Below are 27,386 nucleotides of genomic sequence, written 5' to 3'. Positions count from 1 at the left end.
CAAGGCCAGGAGGTGACCGGGGAGCTCAGGGCACAGTGTTGCCCAGGGATGCTGGTGTCACCCAGCTGCCTGCCACTGCCCGGGGCTGGTGGTGGGACCCCACCGGGCAGGTGGAGGTCCCAGGGGGTGACGATGGGCTAGCAGGGGGGCTGGGGGTGTTGAGCACAGCATCGCCTGCACTGCGGCCCCATCACCTCGCCCCCCACGCCTGCAGCACCTTCCACTGCCCGTAGCCACACAGTTGCCTGTGCAGGCAGAGAAGGCAGACACAGGCAGCAGCTCTCATGGCTCCTCAAGTTACAGAAACCGCACGCCCAGGGGAAAGGGGGTAAAAAACTCCTGGCTCCTGCAGGAAATGTCTCTGCAGCCCCCTCAGCGGTGGGGCAGAGGCGTGGGCACTGCTGCCCATGAGCGGGCAGGTTGTGCCAGGGACAGCCGAGTGGGCAGGGATGTCATCCCACTGCTCTGAGGGGCACCGGCGTGATTGGGAAGAGGTTTCCTTTTCCAGGATGAGGGGATCAGGTCAGGCCCTGACCTCGATAGGAGGACAGGGTGGGGGGTCCGCAGCCCCTCGGGGATCCTGCGGAGCCTTTGGCATGGCTGGGGAGGGTGCCAGCCTGTGCTGTCCAGCAGGGACACTGGGAGCACAGATGGCAGCAAGGTGAGAGAAGGAGGGGACAGCCCTGTCCTTCAGGGGACACGTGCCAGGGTCCAGGTGTCTCAGCAGCAAGTGACAGGGTGTCAGCATCTGGCTGGGGGCCAGCGGAACCCCCCAGGACGTGAGGCTGGGGTGCTCAGTGCTCCCTGCCTTGCCTGTTGCCACTGGTGCTGCTGTACCCACGGCGCCCTTCCAGGAGAGGGTTGCCTGCCCCGTGGCACACACTGTGAAGCCACCAAAATAGCTGCAGTTGGGTGTATGGCAAGTGGGGCTGTGTGTATGGCAAGTGGGGCTGGTAATTCCCCCCCACCGGGGTTCTCAGTGCTATAGTTAATGCCAGAATCAGGGAAGAAATGTCTTTTCCCTTCTTTTGGCGCTGGCTGGGGTTGGGCAGGATCCGTGCCGCATGTTCATCCATCTCTTCCCACCGGTGTCAGGATCCTCCACCCATTTGTTTGGGGACTGTCCCCCAAAATCCCCATATTCCCACCCTGCTGCCGCCTGCCTGTGTGGCGTGCACAGTCTGGTGCACACGTGTGCGCATCTGCATCACACAGGACCCTGCCCAGAGGTAGGAAGGTTTTGGGTTTTCTGGTGCACAGGAGGGTGTCCCCAGGGAGAGGGTGGCCAGGGCAGGGGGCAGCTGCCCCTCCAGCCGGGTGGGTGCCAGCCTGCGGCCCGCAGGGTGCCTGGCATGGGGTGCTGCCAGGATGGACCCCTCCACCTGCTCGCCAGCCCATCCGGCCCCAGCACCGGCATCCCTTTGAAATCGAAGCCACTGGCCTTTTGCGCCAGCTATTCCTGTGAAATTCTTCAGGAAGGGAAAATTATCCCCCCGGATCCCTGTAGGGTTGTGCCATCGCTCTCCCTCCCGGCTGGCAGGGAGAGCACAGGGTGCCACGGAGCCCAGGTCTGCCCCTGGGCACGGCTGGTGGCCTGGCCTTGTTATTTGGGTTTTCCCTCTGTGCTCCAGCCCCTGCCTGCGAACCTGGAGCTGGGGGGAGCTGGGACCACCGAGGGTCCATGGGCTCGGCGGGGCAGACCCCGCTGGGAGGGGCAGGGGTGAGGCCAGCACAGCTGCCATGGGGCCCCTCACCACCCTGCAGCAAGTCCTGCCTGCCCTGGCCAAGGCTCGACAGGACAGCACCTACAGTTCCCTCCCATCCATCACCCCAAATCCATCACCCCCCTCCCTGCCTCCATTGCCCCATCCCCTGCCCTATTGCCCCATCCCCTGCCCTATTGCCCCCTCCCCACCTCCATTGCCCTCTCCCCAGCTCCATAGCCCCTCCCCAGCTTCATCACCTCTTTCCTGGAGCCATCACCCCCTGCCCAGCTCCATCACCCCCTCCCTGGCTCCATTGCCTCCCTCCCCAGCTCCGTCACCACCTCCTCTACTAGACTGCTCCCTCCCCACCACCATCGCCCCCTCCCCTGCTCCATCATTCTCTCCTCTGCTCCAGCATCCTCTCCCCAGCTCCATCGCCCCCTCCCTGGCTCCCACCAGGGCTGTCCCCATTGCTGGTGCCAAGGGAGATCCCCCAAACCCTGTCACCCAGGGAGAACACATCCGTGGCTGGGCAAGAGGGGCATTGCTGCAGCCTCTCTTTCCCCCGGGGCAGCAGCATGGGATTTTTTCTCCACCCGTGGCCCTTCCTGCTCTCCTTCCCCCTCCCCTCGCTGAGGCTCTTGCACAGGTTTGCAAGCGCTGTTGACGGGAAGAAAGGAAATGGGGCAAAGCTGCTGCCAGGAACCACAGGCTCCCAGGCTCCTGCGATACAGCCCCACTCCGCCAGCCTGGACACTTCCCGGGCAGGATTTCTGTGCAGTCTCTGTGAGCCCTTTCTTCCAGCTATTGATATTGGATTCCCAGCCCAGGGCCACTTCCAAGGCTGTAAATCTGCTGTGTTGCTCTACCTGGTGTTCTTGTTTTCACTGCGAGGCTTCCAGACCTGCTGGAGATCTCGGCTTCTGTGCATGGCCGTGATGTCCCCAGCCCAGTGGCAAGCATCATGCTGTCCCCTCCCCAGCTGCCCTGGCATACCCCAGGGGTGTGAGCACGGGTGGGCAAGTTGCTGGCACAGGCAGTGGTGCAATCAAAGGGCAACACTTGGCCGAGGGTTGGGATGCTGGTGGCACCCCCCTGCCCACTGCTGTGGGTGGGATGAAGCTCTGGGAAGGGCTCCCTGGGTCCTTTGCTGTCCCCACTGCAGGTCCCTGAGGTTTGGGTAGGGCTTGGGCATCCCATGGAGCACCCAAGGAGGGTGTCAGGGTGGGGGGAGGAGCACCCCAGGGTGCCACCCCAGGGTACGGGGCAGAAATGAGGGGCGGCTGCTGCTCTCTATGTTAAAAGGAGCCCCTTGACTCTGAAAATCCACGTGTTGCTCTTGGCTGGGCTGCGGCGCCTCCTGCCAAGAGCAACAGTTTTACGTATTAAAGCAAAATTAAATTAAAAGGCATTTATTTGTGCGTTTGTCGTTGTGTCATCCCCCCGTCCCCCTCTTTAACCCTTCGCAGCCCAGGCAGCAGGGTTGGGAAGTACGAGGGCACCCATGGGGGTGAGCCGGGATGGTGGGGCTGGCACCCTGGGCTTCCTATCCAGCCCCTGCCCATGGGCCCTGCCATGCCTGCTGCCTGCCCAGAGCCCTCGCTGGGCAGCCAGACCTGCGTTCTGAGACAGTTGGGTGTTTCCAGGTGATGTTTCCAAGCTTTCCTTAGCAAATGGTGCCCTAAAGGGAAGCCTTGGTGGCAGGAGCTGGGCTTTAGAGTGCCCTGGAGCAGCGGCAGTGCCACCCTTGGGTCCCTCACCCCACGCAGGACACGCACCCTGGGGCTGGGAGGTGGATGGGATGAGGGACCCCAGGGGCAGGTCCCCGCACCCCACGGGTGCCACCTCCATCCCAGCTGCAGCAGACAGAGCTGCGGCTGCCAGCTCATCCATGGGTGACAATTTGCCCCCAAACCCGCACCACAGCACAAAATACCCCCAAACACCCATTTCTTAGAGCACACGAGGAGGATCGTGGCCTTAACTCAGGGCGCGAAGTCCCCTGACGCTGGCCGCTGCTCCATGTCACCTGGGCACATGGGACAGTGTTCTTCGGGGGATACCCCCCACGCAGAGCTGATGGCCAAGGGGACAAAGGCCCCTCCAGCACCCCAAATAACCCTTTTCCCAGGGCCCTGGAGCTGGGTGAGCAGTCGCCCCATGCCAGAGGGAAATTCCAGGGCGACAGCTTATCTCCTGCACCGTTAGAATAACCGATAAGTGGCTCCCGTGGAATTTCCTTATAGCGCCGAATCGGGGATGTTTAAATAATGTATGGCTGGGGTGTCAGTATGCGGCTGGCAATTAGGAGCTGTGTTGACAGGTTGTTATGTTGTTACTGAAGTCGTCACAGGGCTGTGGGAATGCCTGGGAACGGCGCGGCGCCTGGACCCCCAGGCGCCAGCCGGTGCCCACACCTGCCGCCAGCACAGACAGGCACCGGGTGCCAGGTCTCCTGGCAGGACACACCAGGGACGCTGCCCCGATTGCCTGTGGGACCGCTGAGCCACTGGTACCCCCTGTCAGAAATGGGTGCTGGGGATGGCATGGAGCACCCTGCGCCAGCACCCCAGAGCCAGATGTTGGATCGGCGTGGCATAGGCAGCAAAGCCTGTCCCCAGGGTTGCTGCCAGCCCCTGCATGTTTTTAACGCTGGCCTGGGCACTCTTGGCTCCTCCAGCCAGGCACCCTCTGCCTCCCCTTGCACCCGGCACAGGTCATCTGTCACCCTGCGAGTGGGACAGTGGATTTCGGTGTCTGGCAGCCCCAGCTCAGCCACGCTGACTTGTGTCCCCACCCAGGAGCTGCCCTGGCCTTGCACATCAGCATGTGGTGTTATTTGGGTTTTCCCAAATATGCAGTGGGTGGCATTGCCATCCTCTGCCCATGGGCACAGGGCACCCTGCCCTGCCACCAGCCCTGGGTGACGCCCGGGGACGGACGGTGCTGGGCAGGGACACGGCTCTACCAGCCCATACTGTGAGTGCTGGGGCTGAGCCACCTCCCATGGTCCCCACTGTCCCCCCATGGCGCCCAAACCCCATGGGTGCAGGGACCCTCTCTGCTCCATATGGGCCATGGGTGCACCGCGGCAATGATGTGAGTTTCCCAGTTCTCAGCAGCAGGACCAAAGTGGCACTTTCTGTCCCCAAGCTGAGGCACATCGCTCCGCCAGCCTGCGGGAAAGGGGATTCCCAAGGGGCTGCCCCGACCTGCCATGGCAGTGCCAGCCCAGCAGTTATTGTGTGTCAGCGAGCCCCGATGTGTGCACCCGCAGCCGCCTGTGCCCCGTGCACCATCGCCCGCGTGTGCAAGGCCACTCGTCCCCGGAACGCCGCCATGCTGCAGGTGCCCTGGCAGCACCCCAGTGGGTTTGGGGCACCGGCGGGGCCACGCGTGTTCCTGTGCCCAGGTGTTGGGGGGGAGGCGGTGGGGGCCGGTGTGCACACACGTGTGCCAGTGCACACGGCTGGCCCCACGGGCGTGCAAGGCTACAGGGTGTGCTGTGCCTGGCTGGGGGGTGTGCGTCTGCGTGTGTGTGTGTGTGTGCATGTACGTGTGCACGCATGTGCACATGGGAGCGTGTCTGTGTGTCTGCGTGTGCCCGCTGGGTGTGCGCCAGCAGGGCGGGGGCGGGGGGGAATTGCGGAGGGGTGCGGGTGCGTGCGGGGGGCTGAGGGCGGGGGGGGTCAGGGGTAGGTGTGGGTTGCCATGGGGGGTGCCCCACAGCCGTGGGGGCTGGGCGGGAGGTAACCCCGTGCGGGCTCTCTTGGGGTGTTCGCCCGTGGGTGCCCCGCGCCCGGGGGGGGAGGGGCGCGGGCCGGGTGACGCCGACGCTGCGGCCCCGCGGTGGCCGCGGTCCCGGTCGCAGGTCCCGGATCGGGGTGCGGCTGCGGCTGCCGGTGCGGGTCCCCCCGCCGCTGCCGGCTCCCGCTCCCGGTCCCGCCGCCGCCGCCGCCGCCCCACCCCTCCCTCCCTCCGGGGAGGCGTGTCTCCGCCCGGCCCCGCCCCAGGGGCGTGTCCCCCGGGGTGGGGCGGGGCGGGGCCGTCCCGGCCGGCGGGCGCTGCGCGGCGCGGCGCTGCCGGGGCTCGGCGGGCGCGGGGCGGCGCGGGGCGCTCGGCGGGGCCGCCGCCGCATGGCGCGCGGGGCGGCGCGGGCCGGGGCCGGGGCCGGGGCCGGGGCCGGGGTCGCGGGCGGGGGGAGCTGCCCCGGCGCGCCGCCGCCGCCGCCGCCGCCGCCGCAGCAGCAGCCACAGGAGCGAGCGGCCGTCCCGGGGGCGCGGGGGCGGCGGGGCCGGGCGATGGCGGCGCTGTAGCCGCCGGGGCCGGGGCCGGGGCCGGGGCCGGGGCCGGGCGATGGCGGCGCTGCGGCTGCGGCTGGCCCTGTCGGTGCTGTGGCAGCTGGCGGCGGCCGGGCGCGGGCTGGAGCTGGGGGGGCTGGAGGGGCCGCGGGGGCGTGCGGCGCGGTGCCAGCCCGTCGACATCCCCATGTGCCGGGGCATCGGGTACAACCTGACCCGCATGCCCAACATGCTGGGCCACGAGAGCCAGCGCGAGGCCGCCCTGAAGCTGCACGAGTTCGCCCCGCTGGTGGAGTACGGCTGCCACGTCCACCTGCGCTTCTTCCTCTGCTCCCTCTATGCGCCCATGTGCACCGACCAGGTGAGCGCCAGCATCCCCGCCTGCCGCCCCATGTGCGAGCAGGCCCGCCACAAGTGCGTCCCCATCATGGAGCAGTTCAATTTCGGCTGGCCCGAGTCGCTCGACTGCGGCAAGCTGCCCACCAAGAACGACCCCAACGCCCTCTGCATGGAGGCCCCCGAGAACGCCTCGGCTGCTGAGCCCCACAAGGGCCAGGGCATGCTGCCCGTGGCCCCCCGGCCCTGGCCGCCGGGCACCGCCGAGGGCCGGGGACCCAACGGCCTGGGGGCCTGCGACAACCCCGAGAAGTTCCAGTACGTGGAGAAGAGCCTCTCCTGCGCACCCAGGTGCTCCCCCGGGGTGGACGTGTACTGGTCCCGGGAGGACAAGGACTTTGCCTTCATCTGGATGGCTGTCTGGTCCACCCTCTGCTTCGTCTCCACCGCCTTCACCGTCCTCACCTTCCTGCTTGACCCCCACCGCTTCCAGTACCCCGAGAGGCCCATCATCTTCCTCTCCATGTGCTACAACGTCTACTCTGTGGCCTTCATCATCCGCTCCGTGGCAGGGGCCGAGAACATCGCCTGCGACCGGGAGAATGGCGAGCTCTACATCATCCAGGAGGGGCTGGAGAGCACGGGCTGCACCATCGTCTTCCTCATCCTCTACTACTTTGGCATGGCCAGCTCGCTCTGGTGGGTCATCCTCACCCTCACCTGGTTCCTGGCTGCTGGGAAGAAGTGGGGACACGAGGCCATTGAGGCCCACAGCAGCTACTTCCACATGGCTGCCTGGGGCATCCCGGCCATGAAGACTATCGTCATCCTCACCATGCGGAAGGTGGCAGGGGATGAGCTCACGGGGCTGTGCTATGTGGGGAGCATGGATGTCAGTGCCCTGACCGGCTTTGTCCTCATCCCGCTCTCCTGCTACTTGGTCATCGGCACCTCCTTCATCCTCACGGGCTTTGTCGCCCTCTTCCACATCCGGAAGATCATGAAGACGGGCGGCACCAACACAGAGAAGCTGGAGAAGCTGATGGTGAAGATCGGGGTCTTCTCTATCCTCTACACCGTCCCGGCCACCTGTGTCATCGTCTGCTACTTCTACGAGCGGCTGAACGTGGATTACTGGAACCTCAGGGCCCTGGAGCGTGGCTGCCTGCACCTCCCTGGCCGGCGTGCTGCCAACTGCTCCTTGGAGGCCTCGGTCCCCACCGTGGCCATCTTTATGCTAAAGATTTTCATGTCGCTGGTGGTGGGCATCACCAGCGGGGTGTGGGTGTGGAGCTCCAAGACGCTGCAGACCTGGCAGAGCCTGTGCAACAGAAAGCTGAGCGTGAGGACGAGGGGCAAGCCCTGCAGCGGGGTGAGCTGTGGCGGGGTGCATTGCCACTACAAAGCCCCCACGGTCATGCTGCACATGACCAAGACAGACCCGTATCTGGACAACCCGACGCACGTCTAGAGTGGGGGCTGCCCCCTCCCTGGGGATGGCGCGCCGGGGGAAGCCGGCCTCACGGGTAAGGGGCGAGGGGATGCTGCTGGGGGCGAGGGCAGAGGCTGAGTGGCAGTGGGGACACACACTGGTTTGGGGTGGTGAGGCCCGTGGGACCCCCCTGGCTCTGCTCGACCCTGACAAGTAGCTGCTTTTTCCTAGAGGTTGTTTTGTTGTTGTTGCTGTTGCCAAATCCAGTGACTCTTCTAACGCTTTCTTTGGGGGGTTGGCGGGGTCGGGGCAGGGAGGAGAATAATCCAGTCCGTGTTTATTTAATTCTGTAATTTATTTTAGAATTTTTTTTTTTTTTTTTAATCATTAGCTGCAAGGAATGGAAAAAACAATAAACCCTGGATGTGTTATTTCAACCAAGCCTGGTGCTGTTTGGAGAAATTTGAGGGGGTCGAGAGTAGCCCCACAGGAGCCCCCCCAGCTCAGCGGGTTGGGGCCATGGTGCCCATGGCGGGTGCGTGCTGGGGCCAGGGGGCTCTCTTCTTGGTGGAAAGAGGGGGAGAGTGCTGTGCCAGGGTGCTGCCGGCTGCAGCAGGAGTGTGGTACTGGGGGGGGTCCCTGCATCCAGCTCCCTCCGTGGCTTCCCCGGGGCCGGTGCTGGCGCCCGCTGCCTCCCAGCCGAGGAGGAGGGTTTTCTTGTGCTGTCACGCTAACGAATCATCTTTTCCACTCTGCGCTCTGTAGGTGATTTGTGTCAGTGCCATCGGCTGCTGGGGCCTCGGTGCCAGGCGAGGGGGCTCGGTGCTCTGGCACCCGGGGCACAGCAGGACGGGAGCTGGGGTGATGGGCTGGGGGCGCAGGACCTTGGGGCGGAGAGGGCTCAGCTTTGATGTCCCACGCAGAAGCCCGAGGTGCGGGTAATGGAAACTTCTGGGCAGCTTTATTTATCCCCCGCTCCAGTTACAATCCCAGCTTGCCTTCCCCATTGTCCGGAGGGAAATTCAAGCCTCAGCTGGTGTCGCCGGGGCTGGCAGGGGGAGCCTGGGCTGTCCTCGCTGCGGGCTGGCCAGGGCACGAGGCCAGCAGCGGTGGCAGCTGCCACCGTCCTCCTGGGCAGGGTGGCTCTGCCAGGAGCTCAGCAGTGGGGGCTGCTGCCCACCCTGCCCCGAGACACCTTGCGGGAGGCGACGGGGGGCAGCTCATCTTTGCAGAGGGTTCGTGAGGCTGGTTTGTCTGGCTTCTCCTGGGGATGTGCGGTGGGTTCCAAGTGCTGGGGGGTGGGGAGGAGTCATGGGCTCTGCCCCGGTGCCATGGTGGGCAAGGGGGCCGTGGGCAGGGACACAGGCAGCATGAGTCCTGTGGCAGGCAGGGGGCTGTAGCAGGGAGACAGGCAGCCCTGGTGATGCTCAGCCTTGTCCATCATCTAATTGCTCATTAACTAGCCAGCATGCAGGCTGGGGCAGTGCTGGGCTTCAATGAGGGTCTCTGGGCCCCCCATCCCTCTTGCCCAGGAAGCAACAAGCCAGTTGAGGGACCTTCCTTTCAGCGCCCAAACGAGCACCGGCTGCCTGCCTGCACCAACACCCCTCAGCCCCCACTCCAGCAAAAGCCCTTGTAGCTCAGAGCCCCATGTCAGGGCTGCAGCCAAAGGAGAGGTGCAAGACCCCCCTGCCCTGTGCCGGAGGTGGCAGCAGGTGCTGGGTTCGGTGGCCTCTAACCCACTGCTGTGCTGTGCCAGGGCTTTGTGCTGCCGTGATTGATGCGGTGAAGTGCCTTTCATCCGTCCATCTCCCCCTCCCCCGCCCCACCACCCCTGGGGGTGCCGGGATGGTGGTGGGATCAAGTGACTGAGCTGAGAAAACCCTTTGCCTCCCCTGGAAGCCAGCGCGGCCGCTGAGGTGTGAAGGAGTTCCACTGCCTGTGTGGTGCTGGCGGTCAGGGAGGGGGGGGAACATACGGAGGGGCTCACGCCTGATTTGGGATGCTGGGAGGCAGGTGTGCCTTTGGCTGGGCTGGCGGGCACCCAGCCCCTTCCCCGGGCTGGTGGTGGTGCCAGGACAGGGACCCCACCTGGTCCCCACTGCTGGGGGGGGTCACAGCCTCATGGGCTCCCCTGGCTGCCGCGGGAGGGTTTGTTTGGGCAGATAAAAGGGCCGTGACCTGGGGCAGGAGAGTCAATATTGGCTGCAGGACAGGCTCCAAAGTCCAGCCAGGGGAGCCGGGCACAGCTCAGGGCAGGGGGGCGCAGGACCGTGTCCCTGTGCCAGGCGTACCGCCTGTGTGCCAGACCCCCTTGCCCCCGGCTGCAGGCAGGCAGCCCTGTGGCGCTGAGCCCTGAGCCAGCTCGGTGCACCTTTGGCTTGCACGCCCAGACACACGGCCCAGCGATGGTGCTGGGGCGTGCACGTGTCCCAGCGCTTGCCGAGCAACTTGCTGCCTCTCGAGGTGCTCCCCAGATAACTGGTCCCGCCGGGCCTCAGCTATCGGGCAGCAGTGGGGCCACTGGCGCCCGACCACCACATGCTATCAGCCCCGGCAGCCCAGCCGGCTCCACCGGAGAAGCCAGCGCTGAGGTGCTAGGCACAGCTGGCCCTGCTGGGGAGACAGCTTTTCCACAGAGCCTGCCCTGAACTGGAGCTGCCCCTTGGAAGGGCTCTGTGCTGGGGCCACCAGCTGTCCCCTTGCCCCAGCCGTTTTCAACCCTGCGCTGGGGGAGGGTGGGTGGTGGCTCAGCTTTCCTCCATATCCCCCACCCCCAAGGTCATCCCTGCATCCCCGCCATCCTACTTGGAGTAGCCAAACACCTGGCTCCAGCAGGGTTGGGGCTGCTGCAGAAGCCCCTCTGCAAGAGGCAAGCAGGGCTCAGCACTGCCCCATCCCTGCAGGAGCAGCCCCCCCAGCTTGGGCACTGCTGCCATGGTTGCCCGTCCCCCCCCCGTGTCAGCGGGAGGGAGGGCCGCCAAAGCTGAGCCGGGGCTGCCACTGGGTGAGAGCAGGCTCCGGCCAGCCCAAGGTCCTGGTCCAGCTAAACATGGAGCAGTCGAACCTAGTGCCCCCCAGCACTCACTGAGCTGTGAAGCTTATCCCCCCTCACAAGGCAGAACGCTCCCTCCAGGTTTTGAGTAGCAGAAGGAAAGGCGCTGTGCTCTGGGAACGTGCGAAAAATCCCAAGTTACCCAGACTACTACTTGGGTAATATTAATGATGAAGACATGAGGAAGCCAAGGGGGGACCAAGCTGTGCCCCCCCATGGCCTCCTCCTGAGGCCATGCTGGAACTCCAGCAAACACAGCTGCCCCATCAGGGTTTGTCACAGACCAGCCCCGGTGAGATGGCAGGGGCTGCCAGGCTAGTGACCATCCCCCAGCTCACCATGCCAGTGGGCAGCAGGGCCACGGCTGCTCACCAGCCCTGCATGCTTGCCTGCCAGGGCACAGGGACAGCTATTTATAGCCCCTGCACAGGACACTAATGCCATGCAGGGGCTGCTATAAAAAGGAAGTCTCCGAAAAGGTCTCAGAGCAGATGCTGGCCTGAAGTCTCCACACTGAGGCCTGGAAACATCCCAGCTTGAGTCACACTCTGATTCACCCAGGTCCTGTTGCATGCCCAGCAAGCCAAACCACCTCTTGTGGAGAGGGGCTGAGGCTTCTCTGGGGAAAGCAGCATCTGTTCATCACCGAGAGCCTTCAAGCCCTCAAACCCATCAGGGGTTTCCTCTGCCCAGCAGAGACAAACCTGGCTGGAGCACTCCCAGCTCAGCTCCCAAGCAAGGAGGACAAGGAAGACACCCAGGAAACCATCACCCTCCTGGCAGTGCAGCACTGGCAGAAACACAGGCAAAACTTTAGCCAACACATCTGTTTCACAGATAACAAACGGGTTGTACCTCAGCACTAGTTCATCACCTCCCCAGCCTCTACTGCCTTTGAAACTCACTATGCCCAGCGTGTTCCCATTAGGCTGCTAGGGACCAGTCGTACTTTTAGAGACACAGTGGGAATGGTCCTTGCTGATCTCTGAGCTGCAGCCAGCAAGGCTGGGGCTGCAAAACACACACGAACGAAACAAGGGAAGCAGTTTTGATGGCCATCCAGCCAGGCAACGCTGGGGTGAAAGAGCAGGGATGTTTCAGCTCCCCCATCACCCCCTTGCATTCCCTGCAGGAGAGCTACCCAGTGCCACCCTGCATGCTGTGGCAGGAGGACAAAGTGTCACGCTGGCAGCCTACAGGAGACAAGGGACAGAAAGGGGTGGCCAGCCCAAGGACTGCTCCTGCATCTCTTGGTGACCTCCCCCTGTCCAGGGGTGGGAAGAGCACAGCCTCCCCTTGTCTCTGGGGAGGACGATAAACAGGGCCAGCTCAGAACACACATGTCCACACCAGCACATTACCTTCTGCCCAGCACAGCTTGGAAAGAAGCATGGTGTGTGACATCAGCTGCGCTGCGCTGCGGAGGGCATGGCACAACCTGGCTGCAATACCAGGAACCCCGGCACAGCTCAGGGTATGGTATAACCAAACCTGAGCAGGAGGACTAGAAGATGGTTTTTCAGAGTTGTAAGCTGACCTGATCCAGACTCACTGTTCCCTTGATCCCTTGCTCCACAGCTCCATCTTCCCTCTGGCAGGCAGTGATATCATGCCTGATGGGAGCTCTGGGGAAGGCAGAGGCAAGACATCCCAGACAGTCCCACACAAACACAGGGCACCCGCAAAGGACTTGCTGCAAGCCAGTTTTACAAACACAAGTACATAATGTTTATTTTTAAGTTTCCAATTTATTACAAGTACAGCCCTTAGCAGAAACCCCCTCCCCCCAATGACACTTATTTTTAAAAAACGTACAGTTCCAAAGGTTTCACCGTGTAGGACCTGCAGAAAATGTTCTCTATGAACAGGACAAAACAAAGCCTCTGAAGGGGACGTGCGAAATACAAATGTCAGTGCTATTCTGTGGGGCAGGGAGCTGAGGCTGGGCATAGGGGAAGAGGGAAGTGGCTGGAAACCTGCCTAGTCTCTGTAGCCATCGACAGTCCAGAACTGAAACGAATACCTGTTAAAAAAAAAAACAAAACAAACATAAAAAGTTCACAAAACTAGGCCACAATTTTTAATCAATGATTCTTTTCTTGTCAAATCATAGGAGCTGCAACAGCTGCTTTTGCTTTTCTATTATGAAACCAGTATAGAGCAGCCCTGTGGCTGGTTTGTTCAAAATCAAAGACTTATATAATAAAAAGTTCAAGCCCTGATTGTATGATCAAAAACTGTCATGATGGAGAAGGAGAGGTGATGCAAAACCACACCCTTTCCTTAGAGAAAACTCAGTATCTCAGGCGGCAGGACCCACTTCCTGGGGCTGCAGCAGAGTAGCCTCCCAGCAGGATCAGGCCGGTCAGCCAATGTGGAACAGTCCTCACTGCACTGGGGGAGTCCGAGGGAGGTGAGCTAGGGAAGGTGTTACTATAAAACATGGTGAGAGCATGGCTAGAGGAGGACTGGAAGACCCCCCTGCCAACAAGTCCCCCAGTGTAACTCCAGCTATTGTTAGGAAAATGAGTTTTAAAGAGGGGGAAAATATAAAGCAAACACAATTTCATATAAACTGTACATGTGCCAAAGCAAGACAACAGTATCTTACAGGTGTTCTTTGTACAAGATCACAGCTAGAAACAAGCCACTTTTAACTAGAAAATTAATTTAAAAAGTTATACAGAACATGTTTCTGCTGCTCCCCTTGCCCTGGAGCTCCCTACAGGGCATGCAGAAAACCATGCTCTCCAGTATGCTTCTGGCACTCGGTTCATCCAAAGGGCTACATGATTGTGTGCTGTTCAAGGTGAGCAGGGAAGCCAACTGCATCCTCTTTGCCATGTATGTGTGAAGAGCTGAGCTCAGAAGAACCCTTGTTGGAGCGCAACCTCCAGAGATTGCTCCCCGAGAAGGGAGAGGGGAAAAGCAAGAGCACCTCAAAGCCAATTGTGTTAGGATGCTGGTGAAAGCCATATTTCCATAAATGTTAAGTGCTTGCTCGCCCTATGCAGCCCTTCATTGGGGGCTCAAAATTAACACCATATAAATATATACATATGAGAACTAGCAGCCCATTGGCCTGATCGCACCCAGTCCTTCCATGAAGCAACATGATCCCTCCCTGCATCAGCTCAAGGCTGGTTTCACATCATGGGCAGCAGATGGCAGAGGTCCCACCACGCTCCAGCCCTGGCTGCTTGTGGAGGGGAGGAAGCGGTTCATCCCAAGGAAGCTGACAGCGCCCGAGCTGGAGTAGGCTTCATGCTCCCCTGCCCAGCCAGGCTTTGGCCAGGCCTTCCCCTTGCCCTCCCACCTTCCCCTTCTAGCAGGAGATTTGTGGATTTTGCAGGAAGCAGCAAGTCATCTCTGCTTACTCAATGGATGACAAAATACTTGAGGAAATTGCAGAAAAATTAAAACTAGGACGGGCCAAAGGGAAGGCTGGATTCATAGAGAGGTGCTCGCTGCTTCCCAGCTCCCTCCAGACAACCCATCCTGCTGCCCGGCAGCACCAGAAGGCCTGCTCCAGCTCTGGCTCTCCCCCTAGTCTCCCCATCCCTCATTTCTTCCTTTTCCGCCCCCGGGAATGTTCAAGGGGCTCTGACTCACTGTCCCCTTCCTGCTCCTCCAGTCCCTGGCACCTGGCAGAGAGCTTCTTGCGTTTCCTGCGTGCATATGTGTGGCCAGGCAGGTGTTTGTGCACCATGTCAATCAAACACTGTTCCGTCTTCTCCAGGCAGGACAGTACGTGACTCCCATTCTGGTTGTAGCGCTCAGCATTGGAGAACACCTGCTTGATATCAGAGAGGAACTCTTGCACTGAGCGGTAATTGCCACAAGAGCACTTGCTCTGCATAGTCTGGAAGTCCATAGGGTTGCTGATGACCTCAAAGTAATCTTCAGCTTCCTCCGTGGTCACTGGCTCCCTGCCAAACGAAGAGCCACAAAGAGAAGAGGAAAATGACAGCCCTGGCCACAGGCAGTGCAAGAGCTGTAGAGGAGCGAGAATCACCCCCACCCACGTTGCTCGAGCAGCAGCCCCGATCCGCACCCCCACAGCACTGTAACAAGCCCCAGCAGCACCTTGACAGCGCTACAGATGTCAGCCCCATGGCAGCCACAGCACAATGATGGGAAGGACAGCAGCTTGTCCTTCTGCCCAGAGAGCTGGTCCAGGCATGGGGACTGGCACGTAGCAGGTATGGCTACCTTCTCTCAGTCACAGTGCCTATAGACTGCCCTGCAAATCCTGGGGGCTGCAGAAAGCACCCACCCCAGCCTCCCCCCTTCAGCCCACAGCCTACCACCCTCTGTTACACCACCTCAGAAGGGCCCCACATCTTCAGTCCAGTAGAGGACTGGAAGTGCGTGGTGGTTTCTTCTGGAGCAGCTTCACTCCCTTCCCATCAGTAACTTGCTTTTGAAACCCTGGTCTCACAGCCAGAAAGTGCATCTGGCAGGACTGCAGCATGGCCAGCCCACACCTACACACTGCCTGCGCACAGTCCTGTGCCCATGGAGAAGGAGGCCACCTGCCCTCACCTGAAGGGCCAGCTAAAGCGGTACTTGATCAGCTTGCTGAGGATTTCCTCACACTTCTGCAACTCGAGGTTTTGGCGACGTGCTGTCTTCTTTGTTTGAAGGACCTGCCCACACAGAGGATGCTGTTAAAAGGAGGGAACCACTAGGGGCTTTAGTGTTCAGCAAACAGTTTTTAGGCCAAAGAAGCTGGTTCTTAGCAGAACTTTTCTTTTCAATCCTCTCACCTACGAGCTAGTGTCCCAATGGTTGGGGATATGTAGTACTGTTGCAGAAACAAAGTTCAAGTCTTTCAAATGCAGCCATATTCCACAATAATCAAGAGGCAAACTGCTCTGCTGCAGGACCTTTGATGGTAACAGCCAAGACATGCAGTGGCAGCTTGAGTTACAGAATGGGAGCCCCATCCAGAAGCTCTGGTGGGAATAGCTCACAAGCAGCCTGTCTTTTCTTCGGGGGTAGCAAGGTTTTTCAAGATAGGTTCAAAGACAACATGGTCAAAACAAGCAGCCAAAGAGTAAACGACAGCAAATAGAGAGTGTAAATTCCCTCTCCCTGCTTTCTCTGAGCCCCTGGCAGACAGCACGCAAGAGGGAGAGGGTGAAAGCACTTGTGCTGCTGTACTGACATTGCAGAGCTGACCATGCCATTTTAAATACCAAAGAACAGCTGATGCCTCGAGCACTGCTGTCCCGTACACAGGCTGAACACAAGGTCAGCCATTTGCCCAGGGATCCACAGCAGGTCAGCCACCAGCACAGGGACATCCCCTTGGCTCTGAGCGCACAGTTCACGAGGCATTGCTGTGTAGGGTATGTCAGATGATGGGAAGGCTCCATGACACGGGATGCTATTCCTGAGCCAGCTTTGGTCTGTTCCCAGGACAAACAGTAAGTGAAAGAGCCCTAGCAGAGTCCTTTTCCCTAAGTCAGTGTTTTATCAGAGACCTTGACCCAGCTGTTCCAGTCAGATTTTCCCTACTTAAACATCCCTCTAAGCTGGCTGTGGCAGCCCATGCTGGGCTTGCTGGTTTAGTTACCCTCCAGTCTGCAACACAGACCAACTAAAAGGACACTGCAGATCCACTAGCCAGCCCACTCACACCCAGCATAAGAAGCAGTGACCCTTAAGACCACGACCAAGACCGCTCAAGAAGAGTGACAGGATACAGCAGCAGTACTAGTGCTGGTCAGTGAACAGACAGCAGGCAGATCTAGCACAGGCTTGTGATGTGGCCCATGTGGCTAGAGTACCCTCACGTATCCCCTGTGGTGTGTCCCTCCCCAGGACAAACAGCACAGCACGCTGCAGCTCCACCCTGCCTAGTATGCATGCACACATAAGATTGCTCTGTTCAGGAGCATACGGTTTTATTCTTTAAATGTCAAGTGAAACCCAAACCAGCCAAATTATGTCCTGAAGGTTGGGGAGTGACCATACGGACAACAACTGTCAGAAAATGACCACGGCTGGGGAGCAAGGGTCCAACATTGCTAGCATTCTCTGACCATCCAGGACCCCCTCAGTCCCCCCACCTCTCTGCAGAGACATATGGATACTATTTAAAACCCTTTAACAAGCTGCAGGCTGCCTGCTACTCAAGGGGGACAATGTGTGAAAGAGGCTGGGGAAAGATGCCTGGCATATCTGTGCTCCGTTTGTACTGGGCCCTTAAGGATATGCCTCCTTTGTTAACCCGCCCCCAGCCCAGCCCAGGTTTCACAATATGATTCAGGGTATTTCTTTGGGAAGGGGAGGAAGCATGACACCTGTTTCGTTTATAACTCATGATGTGAGCAGCCTCCAGGGAGCAATTTGGCTCTTACCAGCTCATCAATGTCTGCGCCGTTGACAGGTGCAGCCCGCTGCCGGGGTCCCCTGGCAGGGTGCAGCGACTGCTTCTTCCTTTGGTGCCTTCCCTGCCTCGAGGAGTACATGGCTGTGCTCTGCTTGCCCCGAGCTGCCTTTCTGGGTCTCACTGAAACATATAAGCCATGGGCTTAGAGGAATGGGTTAACCTGGATGCAGAGATCACAAGCCTTTTGCCCAGCCATACACACCAGGCAGTGCCTCGCTCACAGCACAGAGGAGCTACTGAACCCACAGATGACTGCAACAACCCAGCCTCTTGTCAGCCCATCCTCACTTGGCATATGCTCCTGTCAGCTGCGCTCTTGATACCCTCTCCAGATGAGATATGTGGGTAATCACCTCCTGTCCAGAAAGAGGCCACTGCTGTCTGGCAACAGCCTTCTGCTAAAAGGGTGGTCACACACACCAGCCAACAGCACTGGCAGACCGTTGAACTCCGAGGAAGATCTGGGAGATTCCAGCTCCTCTGCTGCAGGTAAGGCTTGCCCACAGCTGTAACAGCAAGCCCCTCTGCCTGCAGAACCAAGTGCCAAAGCCCTGACGCATCCCAACGTGAGGGCGGGCAGGGGAAGTTATGTAAGGACAGACAGCTGTCTCGAATATAACTGCAACATCCCTTCTGAAAGCACCAGGAGCAGAAACCTGAAGTTTCCCCAGTTTTCTGCTGCCCCCTTGCTCCTCACCGGTTTGGGGATGAGTGCTTTTCCAAGCATTTACAAGTGGCCCACACAGTGGGATAAGCCAGTTGCTAAGCCCCCCTCAAAAGTGAACTGTGTGCAAAGGGAGTGTCGAGTTACTGCAGCCGGGAGCTGCTCCACGTGCTGCAAGTGGGAAACAATGGGATTTTATTCCCCAAGACCAGGGCTGCTGTATTATATCCCATAGAAAGGCACTTGCCTGTTTGTTAGTCTGCCTATCAGAGCTTCACACTGATGGAAATGCAAGCGTGCTGAGGCACTCCCTTGTCTTAAGTTTCTCCCATGACCCCTCTGTATCAGGAGAATGTGTTGGTCTTCTTCCCCAGCCAAGCTCCTTCCACCTGGTCACAAGTACTTGAGCAAGCTGTATCCAGCACACTGTAGCACTTCATCTGCGGCCTCTAATCCAGCCCTGTCCAATAAATCATCTTGCTGGGCCCCCCGCATGAGGAGCGTGTGTCAGGGCAGGGGGACGTCTGCCTGCTGTCACTCTGCTTGTGTGTCAAGCGCGTGGCACGTGTTAAATGTCTGACAATCCAACATTCTGGGTTATATCCCTCAGGATGAACGCCATGAGGATTAATGGGACTTCTCTATTAAAACAAAAGTTTTCCACAGTGACCTTTCCATGTTAATGCTCTTTAAAACCAGGGGTTGCATTTAGCACTTTATTTTTAGTGACTGCAACCCTCTTTTGCTATTGTTTGGAAACCTTGGCTCAGCTCCTGACTTGGCCATGCAACATAGGCTGAACACACTCCAAGTGTGGACATAGATACATGCAGAACAACAAGCAGTGTACATAGCCAGGGTATCAGTGAATATCCCTGAAACCAGAATAAAGCAAGGGAATCAAGACTGATGGACCTGGATGGAAACCCTTGAAAGAGCATGGGATAATCCTTTGGGTGCCAGTCTTCAGATTCCACCATCTGCCCCAGTTAAAATACTCTGAAGTTAGATTTATGTCAGTCAAGGACAGTTTGACAGAAAGCAAATACTGGCAGCGCACCATTCAAAGACTGATCTTTTTAGTGCATCAGGTTGCCCAAATGAGACTGAGTCAAATTCTCCTAAAAACAAAGAGGATACATATAATAAAAAGTGGTTAAGTGGAGAAGCAGTCATTGAGGAGTCTAGAAAACACTCTTTTATTCACTTAGCTGCCCAGGAATGAGCCAGTTATGCATCCCAAGTGGTTTGCGTATGCAACCAACGGGTGCTGGCGGTGCAGGCCACACACCTCAAATACTGTGCCTTCCCACAGAAATGGGCAGAGGAAGTGCTAGTTCTACTATCTGAAAATGCCTCCTTGCCAAATCACTAGAAATCTTGCACTTAAGAGGTTATAAGCTGGTGGGAAGGGAAAAAGCAAGGAGAGGGGGTTGTGCTTGAAGCTCCATAAGCATCTATTAACTGCATCCAGTTCACCAACAAACTCTGTAAGCGCAGAGACTGCCAATACCAGTTACTGATAATGCTGCTGCCTCACCCTGCCCTGCTGCAGCCTCTGCTGACCACCTCACAGCACTCTTAATGGTCTCACCAGCGTCCCCAGGGGAACGACTGGGTAGCAAGAGCTCACTGCAGTTTCAATCTTTGCTAGCACTGACCCTATTGCAAAGGGACAAGAGTTCACTCCAACGCCCCAGGTAATGTACAGCACAACCAGAGCCTTCCCCTATGACACCTCCCACTGTTTCCAAGTAAGAACCTGTTTTGTGTGAGGAAGAGCACAAGTCCCAGATAGGATCAGTATTTTGGACACTGAAGACAGAGTCTTAGTATTTTCTGTTACTTTCCTGCATTGTCAGAGCCTTACATTTCAGTCCAGCAACTTCATAATCTTCTTCCTCCTCCTCTTCCTCCTCAGCATCTGGTTCATCAGAAGCTTCCTCACTTTCTTCACCTTCATCTTCATCAGAATCCTCTGCATAGTTCCTAGAGTAAGGCAGGTAAACACATTTATTTTATGAGAGCCTGGGCATCAGAGGCCCTGGGCCCTCTGTACTGTTTGTTCACAGGCAGAGACTTGATGACCACCTCAATGTAAAATAAACACCCAGTCTCAGACTGAAGCACTCTACTGTATTTCAGAGAGTATCAAGTTGTAGCTACAGCTAAAAGGGCACTTCCCAGGCTGTCATCTGAACATCTGTGCTGAAAATCCCCAACAGCTGAATCTGTATATTTTTTGCTGTTCTAGGCACCTTGACCATGTGATAACAGATTTTAAGTCTGTGATTGCTGTGCAATTACTCCTCCCCAAGAGGATGTGCTGCTGTTTTACCAAGGTCTGCAGACCTGGCCTAAGCAGTTTCAAAAAGGGAGGCTTTTTTGTTTCTGCTGGAATATTTTCCCATTATCTCCTTCCACTGTCATGCCACTTGCACGTGCACTACAGAAAACAGACCTCATTTAGTATTATTCACAGCTAAGCTTGTATTTGTTAGTGAGCAGAGCATTAGGCTTCTCATGGGCTGATGTCAGAAGCCACAGAGACTCCCTGCCCAGGACAGTTCTGACTTCTTGCATGTGTCTGTTAAAGCATTCCAAGCATTACAAAAACAGGAAAACAAAACAGCATGCAGAGGCAAAAGGGGACAAAGGCAGAGCTGTTGCAGGAGTCTCAATCCTCTGGAGAAAGAGGATCTTGAGCAGTAAAAGGAATAAGAATAAGCTCCCACAGTACAGTAGGGGAAAAAAAGTGCTCCCAGGCCAACATTTTTTTTCTGCTTTGCTAGGATGACAAGAGCACAAAGCAGATAACAAGACAGGTGTTACCCCACCTGATGGCTCTCATCCAGGAGCCAAGCAGCTTGCAGGTGACTCTGCCACATCAAAGTAACTATGATCTCAGGCTAGAACAGCTGCACTGAAGCCCTGTCATTTTTGTACAAGCCTGATGAACTCTTAAATGGTGCCCAGGGAGAAAGTAATACTTTTTAGGCCATACACCACCTGCACATTACAAGCTAGTACACCTTTTATTGTGCTGCCACTCTGGAAGGGAGGATCTGTTGACTGCTTATGCTTCAGATGCTATTTGATAGCCTCATCTCACTGACAAGCAGGTAGATGAAGCACAGAGTCAAAATCAGCAGAGAACATATATTGCAAACAGAAAAATACATCTCACATACATTTAACTTCCAGTTTGCAATTCAAAAAACAATTCAATCCCTTGCTGTCAGGAGGCAACTACTAATTCCTGCTGCACAGAACAACTTTGATTTGTCCTCAGATCATGTTCCCTCTGTAGCTGTATAAGGACTCCTGCCTTGTTAAGGTTTATCAAGTCCAGAAAACCAGCAGAGTGGCATTTTGTAGCCTGATTTTTAGTAGCACAGTAGGGGTTGAGCTGCAGTCTGGAGTAATGTCTGTTCCAACTTGACAAGAACACAACAGTAACTTAGTCCAGTGGACTACAGACTTGCAGTGCTACCAACTACACTCCCACGAAAAAGCAACCCAACTAGGTGCTGACAAGAACACAACAGTAACTTAGTCCAGTGGACTACAGACTTGCAGTGCTACCAACTACACTCCCACGAAAAAGCAACCCAACTAGGTGCTCAAAGAAAACAACAGCCCTTAGCACATCTGATTTTGGTTGATGCATGTTTTCACTGCCAAACCCAAGTTATTTATTAAAACTCCTGAAGCTGTCATGAGTCAGTACAACACAGGTGTGGTAAAGTTACAGCCTGAAAAAATTGCTTTTCTATTGTTCCAGTGCCATTGAGTTAAGTAGGCTATTTCAAGCCTTTTAAAGGTGCTCTGTTTCAGGCTGGTTTGGTCATCTTGTGAAAGCAGGCTAGAACTGTGCATCAGTGGCAACACAAAGGAAAGGAGGGTCACTCACCTGCCTCGTGAGCTGCGCCTGGCAGTAGAAGGCTGACACGCTGGGCACTGCCATTCACCATCTGGTATCTCATAGAGTGCCGGTCTCAGACAGAACAGGTGGAAGGCTTTGTTACACTCATCACACAGGATCAGCTTGTCATCCTCACCTAGGAAAGTGCAACTTACTTGTAATGAGTGCTGCAGCCTTGCTCAACCCAAGAAGTAGAAGCTGCTGCAGCACTGGAGGTCAGTGTGAAGCAAGAGAAAGATGCAAAGTACCCTCTGACAGCAGGGACCCTTTCTTCTTGGTTCCACCACTGCAGTGGAAACCAGCAGCATTTAAAAAAAAGCCAAACAAAACAATACAAAGTCCCTTGCCCAGCAAAGATTTCATTTGAGGCAAAGGTAGAAACCTGCCAAATAGGTTCCACTCAGGCTAAATCTCAAGCCAAATACAGGGAAGAGAAATTTGCTGCAAAGATACCCGAGAGCCTAGCAAGAAGCTATAAATGCAGCTATTTTTATTCTAGCCTCAATCTGGTCAACCTGCACAACATCTTCTTTCTACTTAAAGTAGCAAGCCTACATAGAATATCAGCATGCAGCAGAACTAGTCTGTCTGTGCTTCTCACTGATACAGGGAAGTGGGGAGACAGTCCTGAGCCAGCTATTTCATTTGCTGAAGAGGAAAAAAGAAAGCACAGAGAGCTTGCCAGCATGTCTCTAACATTCCAGTTCTTAAATTCTGTGAAACTATGATCTGTTAGTCTCAGGTGAGCGCCCTCTTACATCTGCCTAGAATCCCCTTCTCAACAGCAGATCGGACAGTTTTTGCATAAGGTTGGAATTTCCCTGAGGCTTCACAGTGAAGAATAATGTACCAATTCAGCCCTTCTTTCTTTGAAGAGGTGGATGGCATAGCCTTTTGGTAAACAAAAGTGGCCCAGCATTCCCTCAGAGATCTGTCTGCCCTCACTTCCCACTAGTGTTTCAGCAAATAGAAAGTGAGACAAAAAGCACATGATGAGGCAGAATGTACTACCAAGCTCTTTCCTCCAGGCTTCCATCCAAAAGGAGAGGTTATGGCAGAACAAATACTAGCATTCCATCAGTGGTGACACCCCTTCTACTTCCCCCTCCACCTGCAAGACTCTAAAGCCCTTCATCCTATAGTGGATACAGAGAAGGTAGCCCCTTATAACCTATTTGGTTACTTCCCCAGCCTTACCAGCTGGCAAGGCTTCCAGCTCATCAAGCAGTTCTACTCCCACTCTAGCCAAAAAGTAGCATCAACCCACCTTGCCCTCTCCCATTTGGCTACAAAGGTAATAATCTTCCCAACTCATCCTTGCTTCTTCCTTCTGTAAAAGATGAGATTAACTGACAAGGCTTAGAGACCCAAAGACCATTCTGACTCAAAAATGAAGCCAGGGAATGGACAGTGGCACAAGTGTTCCCAAAAGGATTTGTAGATTACTTGTATCCAAGTACCCTAAATATCCAGGGGATAGCAGCTCTGCAATGTTCTGCAAGACTGTATACTGGTTTCATAAGAATGGTTTACTGGAGTCAGGGTCAAATGCTTCTGTGATATCAATGCTTCTGACTGTAAATCCTGACATTCAAAACTCAAAATACAGCCAAAGAGAGCGACAGACTACAAGGGCATGTTGCCTAAGCAGGGCATGGAGAGGTGACAGCGTCCGACTGTTACGCAGGCGTGGGGCAGGAACGCATACCTTTCTTGCGACACACTTTGCATCTGGCATTCTCTGCCGACATATCCCACTTGATACAGGCATCCAGCATCCCGAGCAGCACGTGCATACGGGAGAAGGTCTGGGCCTCACGGATTGCTGTCTTCCACTTTTCCATGGCTGAAGCAACCTGCAGACAGACCTAATAGCTTACAACGAAGCACACAGACACAGCTCGCTACAGTCTGAAGATGTTTTTATATCCTTTAGCTGGGGCCCTTAATAACCAAAGCTCAACTCTGTATTTCTTTCCTTCTATATAGCCTCAGCAATCCTATTTGTGGTTTATCCATAACCAGCCTCACTGGATCAGACAGTTTGTTCATAACAGTAGAGCCCTTTTGCATTTCATGGCCAGGCTGAAACAACCTATGTGAACTCCACTAAATTCTTGCTCTGGAAGTCTAACCCAAATAATCATCAGGCTAAGAAAATAAAAGGCAGAAATCTAGCACTGTAAAATGCAGGATGAAAGTTAGGAGGCAGCTGGCAACACCACTTGAGCATGGCAGATTGGAGCAGCCTGTGCTGCCCTCCAGTGGGTACTGCAGAGACACTTGAGACCATCAGCAAGACCTGCCACACGCTCGGTCCTCCTGGTCCTCCGAGCGGCTCAGCTGGCAAAGGGGACTGTGACATCAGCTACAATCAGATTTGACAGGCAAAGCATTTGGAGCCCCAAATACGAAACCAGCTGCTTTCCTGAGACAAGATGACTTCAGAGCATGTCAAATCCCAGAGTTAGCTGTAAGTGAGGATGAAAGCATTAAACCTGAGATTTGCACCAGGGCAACTGCTGGAGTCTGCACATAGCAAGCCACATGCAAAATCTCAAACTCGGCCCTAGAGGTTTAGAAACAACGTTGTGGTAAATCGGAAATGCACCAGAACAGAGAAGCAATCCAGAGCCACCGCGTGTTCAACCCAACATTAATCCTTTGCTTTACAACAATGAGGTGATGGCCTAGACATGACAGGGACATAATAGGACTCAAGTTAGTGTTCTTCTACCCCAGGAGAATGAAAAAACAAACAGTAAAGTGTCAGATGGGAAAATCTAAACTCTGCAGCTGACAGCAATTTAGGAGCCAAACAAAACCCAGGATTTTTGCAGAGTTGCACATTCTCCTCTGACTGAATTTGAGGAAGCACAGCATATATTAGATGCTTGGAAAAACACACAAACTGTTCTAAAATGCCAACATCCTTGCTGCCATTGCTAGTATGGAACCTGGAGCCTGAGACATTCAAGACAAACGGAAACCTGCACAGCCTACTGTGGCAGATTACACAGTGCTGTGCTATTTCTTTGCAGAACATTGTTGAGGTGCTTCACATACTGTGTAATTGATTTTCCAAGTAACTGTTCCATGGGTTTTGCTGTTAACGTACTGGGTAACTGCTGGGCCAAGATAAATCTGCAAAAGCTGTTGGCAAGTTTTGCTTAGATTTTTCTCCCCAAGCCTGTGGAATTTAACAGATTTTTAGCCTTGCTTCCCAAGCATCATGAGACTATGGCATTTTAGCAGAACCACTATCAAGGGAGTTCAGACCGCCAACTAGGCAAAACAGGAGACTGAAAGAAGTTACTTCAATACCGTTTTGACTGGAGAGGAGCAATCTAGCAGGGAAAACAAAACAAAACAAAAACCACAAAAATACCAAAAGAGAAGTTCTCAGTCCCATTTCAACTTTAGAGTGACAGAAAACTCCTGCTTGGGTAAAGGTGGACAAAACTCCAGCTAGAAAGGCTCTTGTCTGGTATCCTAAGATGACAGAAATCCCTCTGAACAGCTGAAATGGTAATTGCTTAGTTGTGAAGCTGCTCTTTGAGGTTTTGTCTGCAGGTGAAGACTGACCCCCCCCCCCCCCCCCCGACTTTTCCCTTGCAAACACCACTGACAGCAAGTAGCTGGGGTAGATAACCTACCCATGCTCTTGACTATGCTCAGGCAGTTGTGCTGCAATTTCACACTGCAAAGAGGTCACATATTCCCTGTCCTATTCTGGGATAGTCCAGAGTGCTGCTGCCACTGGAAATGGGAATGTTTGCATAAACAGAGGCACAAGACTGATTTTCAGAAACAGCCATAAGCCAGGTCTACACTGCAATCTTTTGCCACTCAGCAGTATGATCTCTAGCTATGTAGCTGAGCCAGCAGGAACCCTTAGTATAGACAATTATGTCAGCAAATGGGTGCCTATTAAGCCATAACTTGTTTCTCACAGGGAAAATGAGACATAACCATACCACAGGACTGCAATTTCGCTCATATAGTCTGTAAGTACATTAAGTGCGTTTTTCCAGTAGGGCTATGCTGTATTTTACCTGCTACGTACTCTCAGTGCAGTTCTGGCTCTAAAAGACTTCATAATTCTTGGCCTATGCAGGAGATTTGTCTTTAAAAGCCTAACAGTCAGGTTTTTTCATCAGATAACTATATCTAAGATCTGGGCTGCTCTTTCGAGGTCATTTATAAAGGTTTTCTGCTTTGGCAAAAAGAAAGCTTGTTCTAGATAAACTGAGGCAAAAAAACCCCAAACAAAACCCAAACCCAAAAACTAAACAAACCAACAAACCCCAAAACCCAACAAAAATGTTGAACATTACTTGTAGCTCTACAGATGTCTAGAAATCTCTGAGCCAGATAAAGAAAGCACTGTACTGCATAAATAAATGCTCCAGAGACATCAGCACAACACAAAAGCCAGTGCTCTGGAGGGAGACCCACACAACCACACACTCAGACTGGCAAAACTTAAATCTGCACCCATAGACCTATAAGGCTGAGCTGTATAGCTAAGTATACAGTCACATTAGACAAATTGGGTAATGCAAGGAGAAAAAAAATCATAAAAAAATCAAAGTGACATACAATTACAAGTCCAGCAATAGTCAGAAATCCTACTGTTCCAGCTGATTTACAGAAGAGAAAGTACAAATCGGGATGTTTCAGTCACACAAAGCACTTTGTCTAACTAGGTTGCTGTAGCTGAAAGTTCTGCAATTGCTAGAATGAAGCACATTACAGAAGCCTGGCCTTGCTGTAACAAACAATGCTCTGTAACCATATCATTAAGTAAGAGAGCAGTGCTCTAAGGTAGAATGGAAAAACTAACCGAACATTCATGATCAAAATGGCTCAATTTTCAGGCAAATAAAAGCTTAGGTTTGAAATCTGACACAGCTTTAGCAATAGCAGGGAAGCAACCAGGACTCAAATACAGAGCTTAAGCTGCTAAATTACTATCCATTTAGATATTGTAGTAAATCTGATGCTACCCTTTAAGTATGCCCTACAGGTATAACCCTTATGGTTATAGCTGTAAGACACACTGGAGTAAGGCATGATATGGTGTTGCTGTAGATACAGGAAATGTGATGATCCAGGCCCTTTCTGTCTCAGATATAACTGTTTTTTACAGCTCTGTATTCTGCTGACAGCTTTTAGGATAAGGTAGCCTTCCATTCCCTTTGCACTAAGGACTGAAAGACTCAAAGTTAGCAAAGTTTAAATACTTCAGGACAACTGAAGAATGTGAGAATTTCTACTGCCTATCCAAATATCCTGCTAACATGGCAATGACACAGCATAGCAAAGACTTGATGTTCAGACAACAAGGGTTCAGCATACAGGAGCTTAAAAAAAAAAAAAAAAAAAAAAAAAAAAAGAGCCACAAAAACTCCCACACCCCAGCACCAGTCAAGCGTCTAATACTTCCTTTTTAAGCTGGGAATTTCAAATGCTTCTGTTGATCCAACTCTGATCTTGCTACTTCTGTTGAAGTCAGTGATCAATCAGGGCAGAGCACTTTGAAGGGGGCAGTGGTGTAAGTTTTG

At 54.8% G+C, this 27,386-nt stretch overlaps 2 protein-coding genes and 1 long non-coding RNA gene across 8 annotated transcripts in view; 2 read left to right on the top strand and 1 right to left on the bottom strand.

Moving 5' to 3' along the window:
- Positions 1-5,934: 5,934 nt before the first annotated feature.
- On the top strand, positions 5,935-8,212 carry FZD9 (frizzled class receptor 9). The gene has a single exon (XM_075032361.1). The coding sequence runs from the start codon at positions 6,063-6,065 to the stop codon at positions 7,812-7,814; it is 1,752 nt and encodes a 583-aa protein (XP_074888462.1). The 5' UTR covers positions 5,935-6,062; the 3' UTR covers positions 7,815-8,212.
- A 4,320-nt stretch (positions 8,213-12,532) lies between these two features.
- Positions 12,533-27,386, bottom strand: part of BAZ1B (bromodomain adjacent to zinc finger domain 1B) — a 52,404-nt gene continuing 37,550 nt past the window's right edge. For 4 of the 6 annotated variants that reach the window (XM_075032362.1, XM_075032364.1, XM_075032365.1 and 1 more), the window contains 7 exons: positions 23,528-23,675; positions 21,808-21,955; positions 19,765-19,883; positions 17,199-17,350; positions 15,376-15,479; positions 14,443-14,759; positions 12,535-12,853 (listed from right to left, as the gene is read on the bottom strand). In XM_075032362.1, coding sequence (XP_074888463.1) covers positions 12,747-12,853; positions 14,443-14,759; positions 15,376-15,479; positions 17,199-17,350; positions 19,765-19,883; positions 21,808-21,955; positions 23,528-23,675 — 1,095 coding nt within the window. In that variant the 3' untranslated portion in view covers positions 12,535-12,746. Of the gene's footprint in view, positions 14,760-15,375; positions 15,480-17,198; positions 17,351-19,764; positions 19,884-21,807; positions 21,956-23,527; positions 23,676-27,386 lie in introns of all 6 variants that reach the window. The other 2 variants (XM_075032363.1, XM_075032366.1) reach the window with 2 other exon arrangements.
- The window catches only part of LOC142032947 (uncharacterized), a 34,965-nt gene continuing 24,935 nt past the window's right edge, over positions 17,357-27,386 (top strand). Inside the window, exon 1 of the long non-coding RNA XR_012651041.1 lies at positions 17,357-17,719. This is a non-coding gene — a long non-coding RNA (uncharacterized LOC142032947). The remainder of the gene's footprint in view (positions 17,720-27,386) is intronic.

The sequence above is a fragment of the Buteo buteo genome, chromosome 7 (genome assembly GCF_964188355.1).
Source record: "Buteo buteo chromosome 7, bButBut1.hap1.1, whole genome shotgun sequence".
In the NCBI taxonomy this organism is placed as follows: Eukaryota; Metazoa; Chordata; class Aves; order Accipitriformes; family Accipitridae; genus Buteo; species Buteo buteo.
The sequence above is the reverse complement of the archived record's forward strand: the minus strand, read 5'-3'. Positions and strand labels throughout refer to the sequence as shown.